The sequence below is a fragment of the Monodon monoceros genome, unplaced genomic scaffold, assembly GCF_005190385.1.
Source record: "Monodon monoceros isolate NGI ecotype Baffin Bay Population unplaced genomic scaffold, NGI_Narwhal_1 Super_Scaffold_11, whole genome shotgun sequence".
In the NCBI taxonomy this organism is placed as follows: domain Eukaryota; kingdom Metazoa; phylum Chordata; class Mammalia; order Artiodactyla; family Monodontidae; genus Monodon; species Monodon monoceros.
Genome location: NW_021703767.1, coordinates 12,972,571 through 12,979,939, shown reverse-complemented (window position 1 = coordinate 12,979,939; position 7,369 = coordinate 12,972,571). Strand labels below are relative to the sequence as shown.

Genomic DNA, 7,369 nt, shown 5'->3' with positions numbered 1-7,369 from the left:
CCACTAGTGAGTCTCGGGAGGCCGGATGCTGAAGAGGGAAGCAGGGGCTGCACCAGGATAAGGCACGTGGGCATCTTTTCTGTGGTGGGGGATCTGTTGGACAGTTTGGGGAAGGGAAGTGGTGTTGTGATAGGATTCCCATTTTTAGGACATGGTTTGGGCTTTGCTATGGAAACAAGGGATACCAGTTAGGAGGAGAGAGAGGATGGTAGCTTGAAGAAGGTGACGATGGTGAGAATGGCCAGCCATGGTCACATGTGGGTGTGTTGTGAAAGTAGAACCCATAGCATTTGCTGAGGGACTGGATATGAGGCTCAGGAAGGAGAGGAAGCAAAGGATGATTCTTAGATTTGGGGGTGAGTTGGGGTACAACCCTGGAATAGGAGTGGAGCAGGGTGTGTGTGTGTGTGTGTGTGTGTGTGTGTGTGTGTGTTGAGCCCAGTTTAAGTCTGAGATCCTTTCAGACAGCCTGGTGGAGAAGAAGAGGGTTTGGTCACAGGACTCTGGATTCAGGGAAGTGATCCCACCTGGAGAAAATGCATTGGCTTCCTCAGTAATAAGGGTAGTTATGTTTGTGGAATTCTGGGGCCTTCTTGAGTGACCTCTCCCAGTGTTGTGATCATCACGGTATTGATGGAAGGAGTGAGAGCTAAAATTCACCATGTGTTTCTAAGTGCCAGGTACTAGGCTGAATGCTTGTGTGCATCATCTCATTTAAGCCTCACGCTTCCTTAATATCCCACTTTTACAGATGGAGGAGACTGAGGCACAGGGAGGTGGTGAGTCACGATTCATTTTCAGAGAAGGACATCACTGGGGGGTGTTGCACGTTCCCTGCTCTCCAGCGCCAGCTTAGGTTGCCTCTACACCCCCGTCTGTGACTGAGGGACCCCGCCTTCCTCAGCCTTTGCATTGTGCACATTCAACAGCCGAGTGCTGTGAAAAGATGACGGTGCACGTGAACTCTGGGGACATGTGTTCAAGTCCTGCCTCTGTGATTTACTGGAAGCTTTGTTTGGGAAGAATTAACGTATAGAGTTCAGAGAATGTCTTCCAGGCAAAGTTTCTTCAGGCCTGCTCTCTTTGCTTTGCTCTCCGTTCCTTCTCCAGTCACCAGCCAGCTTCTGCCATCCTAACCCCCTCCAGACAACTTTCATTTCCTGGTCATGCCAGCTGATTACTTCTAATTGTCTTTGACTGCTTCCAGCTGGGTCTCCTAGCTGGCATTCTGTGGGAGCACATAGACAGTCTCCCAGCCATATGGAAGGAGGAGATGGTGAAAGAGACGGGAAGGAGGCAGCTGGTACAAGTCAACTGAGAAAGCTTTTCACGGCTTTCCAGCCCACTGTAATTGGTAATGTTTTTTAAAGGGTTAATGCATCCAAATTAGAGAATGGCCCATCTTTGACAAGACAAACAATTATATTTGTTGACTACCCATAGGCAACGAACAATATAACTGCAAACGCTTTTAGAAAGTTATTAGAAGTGTCTTCCACCAGGACAGAGGGGATCTTGCTGTCTGGAGCAATGAAGCTCCACTCATTTGAGAATCCGTGAACGATTGCTTTCTTTTTTTTTCTAAATTTATTTTTTGGCTGCATTGGGTCTTCATTGCTGTGCGTGGGCTGTCTCTGGTTGTGGCGAGCGGGGGCTACCTTTCATTGTGGTGCGTGGACTTCTTATTGCAGCGGCTTCTCTTGCTGAGGAGCATGGGCTCTAGGTGCATGGGCTTCAGTAGTTGCGGCGCGTGGGCTTCAGTAGTTGCGGTGCGTGGGCTCGGTAATTGCAGCGTGTGGACTTCAGGGCGAGCAGGCTTCAGTAGTTGTGGCTCACGGGCTCTAGAGCACAGGCTCAGTAGTTGTGGCACATGGGCTTAGTTGCTCCGTGGCATGTGGGATCTTCCTGGACCAGGGAACGAACCTATGACCTCTGCATTGGCAGGCAGTTTCTTAACCACTGCACCACCAGGGAAGTCCCACGATTGCTTTCATTTATGCAAATATATATTGAATAATGACCGTGTCTCAGGGCACTGTGCTAGGTTCTCTAGGGCAAATAGAATCTCTTGTTCTCAAAAAGTCTAAAAGAGAAGAAAGATATTCACAGGAAGTAATACAGAACTTAAGAAGAATGAGTGATATAGAGTAAGAGAGAAGGACGAGTGATCAGCCTATTGCAGCTCACTGTTGTTAAACTACAGTGCCCACATGCTCTGGAACCCACAAGCCACAACTACAGAGCCCACACGCCCTGGAGCCTGTGCACCACAACTAGAGAATGGAAAACACGCACACCACAACTAGAGAGAAGCCCACGCAACACAACGAAGAGCCAGCGCTGCAATGAAAGATCCTGCATGCCTCGACAAAGATCCCACATGCCGCAAGGAAGATCCTGCGTGCCGCAACTAAAAGACCCTACGCAGCCAAAAGAAAAAAGGTGCAGAGGTGAGGAAGCCCCATCCCGGATAAAGACAGCTGAAATGTAGTGCTCAGGGACATCCCACAGGAAGAGAAGACATATAGTTTGGAATAATTAGTAGAGAATCTTCAATGCTGGACTAGGACTTTCAACAAGTTGTTTCCTACATATCTAACATGAGGGCAGTCCATTGTTTCGTGTACTAATTTGTCCTACATAAAGGAATTTCTGGGCTTATTCCTTATTAAACAAGGCCATTTCAGAGAACAGGACCTATGGTTCAAAAACCAGTTACTAAGCCCAGGAAGGGTAAGATTTGGACTTCTCTTTGGCATCCATCCCAGCTGATGGAATTAGCAGTGAACTTGAATCAAACCCAGGCATCAGGCTTGAAAAAGAATTAATGGGCCTGGATTTTCTCTCTTCTTCACCCCTTTCCTGACCTCCACCCCGAGAGGATAATTAAAAGGAAAGAAAATCTCTATTTCATTGTAAATATCTTCCACCATTTTTGTGCCTGAATTGGCTAGCTTTTTTTTTTTTTTTTAGGCCATAAAGGTAATTTGATGAACTGTCTCTGACGTTTGCCTTACTCTATAATAAAGTAATTTCTAAATTTTCATACAGAGCGAATTATCCTAAAATTTAAAGAAATTCATACTCTATTAACACATAGGCTACTAACTGGGAAAACTCTAAAACCTTTTTAGAAAGAAGATGCAGAATGGTTTTGATCCCAAAGTGAGCTCCATATTCCTCGTCCATCAGATCTTTGTTGAACATTCACTCAGCGCTGGTCATATAGCCCCCTTCTCCCGCCAGGTTACTGTCCTAAAATTTGATCATTGAATCGGAGACATTATAGCGATTGGATTGGCCTTGTGGAAATTATGGGGGTGGGGTGGGAGTAATGAAGTCCCTTAAGCACAGCAAGAAAAACATTTGAAAGTGTATTTTTAATATTGAGAAGAGGGAACAATGAGAAGACTGATGGAAAACAACCTAGTCATAACACGTGAGTAGTCGATCATAGCATATTTAAAATTAGATCTACTTAAAACAGGCGTTCCTCTGGGTCACTTTTCACATGGGTCAGAAAGCCCCCAAGACACTGGATTAACGACTGCTGTGCACCACCTCTTCTTCCCGCCCCGCCCCTATCTCAGAGCACTGACGTGGATCATGCCATAATTGTTTACAGCGGAGTCTGTAGTGAAAGGAACTTGAGGACCGAATCCTGCCTTTGAACTCTGATGCTGTAATGTCAGGGGTTAAGTATGCTTGAAACGCTGGTGCCTTTTATCTGGCTGCTCAACAGGTAGCATTTTGTAAATGCCTCCCCCTTCCTCCCCCCCCTTCCTCCCCCCTCCCTGCCACGAGATTCCTCATTTTTGGTTTGAGAAGACGCTGGGGATCCTGGAGAAGATCAGAGTGGTCAGGGCAGCTGCACTTGTTTACGAGGGATGAGCAGAGTCAGGGCGCGCACAGAACAAAAGCCTCCAGGAGCAGGGAGCGCTGGTCCATCGCATCCTGCAATCACCGGCATCATTTCAATGGAAAGCAGAGAAGGTGTAAACGTACGAGCAGAGGCAGCAAATGCCCTGGTTCCTACGTTGCTGCTGCTACTAGTATTGTTGCGGCTGCTCCTCCTCCAACACAGCGTTCCCCTCTGGTGTGAGCCCGGGCAGACGCCCCGCCACCTCTCCATCCTTCCTTCCACCCATCCATCTATCCACCCATCCAGGGTCCAGAGGTTCCTACTATGTGCCACGCCCGGGGCTGCACACCGGGCACCTAACCCACAGTCCACCGGGTTCGAGAGAGCCTCCCTCCCTTCCTCCTGCCCGGGGTGGGTGCGGCTGGTAGTGGGGGATTTCTTCGCCGAAAGGTGCAGAAAGCCCGAGCCCCGAATCTAGGCGAGAGGTGCAGCCGGAGGCGGCCCGACTTGGGCGGCCCAGGAGCGCGCGTCTCCGAGGCAGCGCGAGGTCCCCCTGTCCGGCGCTCAGGTGGCTCCGCCGCCCACTCCGCTGCTCCCCTCCCAGGGCCCTCCCCTCTCCGGCGAGGGTCGAGTTTGGCTGTTGCGCGCGGGGAAGGAGGGGCTACGAGGGATTTGAAAGTGTACAGGCTGCAGAGTGGAGCTCGCATCTGTTCCCGCCGCCCGCGACCGGATTAAATTTCTGCAAATTCAAACTGAATGGGGCTTTCTTCTGCTGCCTTCCAGAGGGCGCCTGCAGCCCGCCGCGCGCTGCTCTCGGGCGGGAGCGGCCGCCCGGCGCGCAGCTAGGAGCCAGCGAGCCGGACACGAGCCCGTGCGGGCCAGCCCGCGGCGGCTAGGGCGGAGGCTGCCGAGACGCTCGGGCTCCGGGACCAGGCACCCCGGCTCCGGGACCGGGCACCGGACCGCGCCCCCCCCCTCGCCCGCCCCTCCACAGCCGGCTCGTTCCCCGCGCACCCGAGCGGGGCGACTGTCACTAGCCGCCCGGACGGGACCCCGGGCAGGGTCTCGGGGTCCCGAAAGGGGCCCGGGCGACCCTCCGAAGAAGAACTTCTTGTGGGCGGGTCCCCGGTACCCTGTGGCCTGGGCGACCGCTATTGTCTGCGCGCGGCGCTCGGCGGCGGCCCGGGGCGCGGGAGCCGCGGGCCGGGCGGGGCCGGGCCCGGGGTGGCGGCGGGAGGAGCCGGGGGAGTCGCGTGGGCCGGACTAGGAGGAGGAGCCGCGCCCGTGGGAGCAGAGCCGGAGCGGCGCGGGCAGCGGGCAAGCGTGATGCCGGCGGCGGCGGGGGACGGGCTCCTGGGCGAGCCGGCGGCGCCCGGGGGCGGCGGCGGCGCCGAGGACGCGGCCAGGCCGGCGGCGGCCTGCGAGGGAAGTTTCCTGCCGGCCTGGGTGAGCGGCGTGCCCCGCGAGCGGCTCCGCGACTTCCAGCACCACAAGCGCGTGGGCAACTACCTCATAGGCAGCAGGAAGCTGGGCGAGGGCTCCTTCGCCAAGGTGCGCGAGGGGCTGCACGTGCTGACCGGAGAGAAGGTGAGCCGCCCGGGGCGCCGGCCCCTGGCCTTCGGGTTGGGGGATCGGGGAGGCAGGGGCGGCGGGGACCCAGCGGAGAGCCCTGCGCTGCGAGTCTGGCTGCGGAGCCCCGGACGGGCGCCTCCCGCTCCGTCAGCTTTTCCTCTCGGGTTGAAAGTGGGGTCGAGCCAGACGCGCGCGCAGACCCTCGCAGCCAGGATACCGGCCTTTCCCGAGGGGCGATATGGGGTCACTTTCCCCGGAGGGCGACTGGTTTCCCCGCGAAGCCGCCCGCAGCCTTTTTTGCTCCTCGAAGGGCGCCGCCTGGCGGACACCAGCGCGGGGGTGGGGTGGGCTGGGGTCTGGGGGACTCTGATCTCTGGGCCGGTAGGGGCGGCAGATCAGTGGAGAGGCTGGAGCCAGGAATGGAGTGCGTGGGCCCTTACGCTGAGGGTGGGAGAGCCGATTAGCCAGCCCTTGGGGGAACTTAGAGTCTGATCCGCAACCTGGGCTCTGGGTAGGAGGTGGGGGAAGGACGAGAGCCCAGGGACGTACCCGCTTGTGGGCTGCGGCAGCTAGGGGAAGTTTTGCGTGCTCACAGGAGGGTTTTCACGCGCCGCCCCTCCCTCCACCCACCCTTCCCACCCCTGCATCCCCATATCACCCCCTCCTTCCCTCCTCACTACAGCCGCTGGGGTGGGAGCTGCAGTAAGGATCCTGCTCTGGCAGATACAGAACTACACACCGCTCTCCCCAGATTTCAGAGGTTGGGAGACGCCTTCTTATCTTCCTAGAAGAGGGGAAAGCAAAGGAGGAACCCCAGACACCTGCAAGGGTACCCCCTCCAGCCTTGTGAGACGTTAGCAGTGTGTGAACCCTTGCCAGGCAAGCCTCAGCTAGACCTAAGTTGTAACTTAGATCTGTGAGAAGAAACCCATAATATGATGACTTACTTCTGAGGTGAGGCTCCAGCCGGGAGGCTGCCCCAGCCTGGGAGTTACCCTAAGCTTGGAGCTACTTCAGGCTGGGGTTGCCCCAAGCTCATGATCATCTGAGAGTCAAGGCTCCCCCCAGGCTGGGGCTTGCTCAGCACAGGTGAGGTAGTAGCCCCTTTTTGTGGCCCATTCACCAGGGAGGCATCAGCAGTGTGGGTGGGAGTGGGAAGCTCCAGGCTTCCTACCTGCCCTTCCACCCTCTGCCCTGGGATCCTCTGTCTGGCCTGGAAGTTCCTGGGAATGCACTGCTGTGTGAGCTCTGATTACTGGGCGAGCTGCCCTGCCCTCCAGTCCCAAGCCTCACTTGTCTGTAGTCTCCCTCCTCGGTTCCCCAGTGTGTCCTGGAGCCCCTTGCATTTGAGTGCAGGTCTCCATCACCCTTGTCACTTGTCCTTTTCCTACAGCCGCTCTGGGTGGAGTGCCCTTTGTTTTGGGTAAGTGGGGTTAGAGTGAGCAGTTCTAAAAGTGCCTCTTGCTTGAATTTCCATGCAAAATGGGAGTGTTCAGGATGAACTCACTGAATTGAGTAACTCTTCAAAGAAGAAGAAGAAGAAGAAAAACAAAAACAAAACCAAAAAACTCCAAACCTCATTCTAGTCCAAAGGGAGCGCGGCACCGTTTACTCCTGGGTTCGCAGTGGGCTGGGAACTTACACATCCCGTCATGGCACGGGGATGCCCGAGGCCCCAGCTTGCTAACCACAGTGCGCTCAATTCTCCGTGCCCGGCACACGGGGGTAGAACTTTATTTTGATTCGAAATGTATAGGATTCAGTCTAGTTGTGTGTGTTTCCTCTTGAAACTTAGCAAAAAGAGACGGGGCGTTATGCTGACAGCAGAATGGGCAACGTTAGAGGCACGCTCGCTTCCCCTGCCCTGTGGCTCAGCTGCTTCGGGCTGCCTTCCCCTTTCCGGTCCGTGCTGTGGGTCCGGCTCCTCTCCGCTGC

The 7,369-nt window shown here is 55.2% G+C and overlaps 1 protein-coding gene across 2 annotated transcripts in view; it reads left to right on the top strand.

Annotated features, from left to right (window-relative positions):
* The first annotated feature begins 5,188 nt into the window (after positions 1 to 5,188).
* The window catches only part of HUNK (hormonally up-regulated Neu-associated kinase), a 112,361-nt gene continuing 110,180 nt past the window's right edge, over positions 5,189 to 7,369 (top strand). For both annotated transcript variants that reach the window (XR_003792440.1, XM_029215490.1), the window contains exon 1: positions 5,189 to 5,449. Coding sequence is in view for 1 of the 2 variants with exons in the window: in XM_029215490.1 (XP_029071323.1) it covers positions 5,189 to 5,449 (261 nt within the window). In the remaining variant the exon portion in view is untranslated. The remainder of the gene's footprint in view (positions 5,450 to 7,369) is intronic.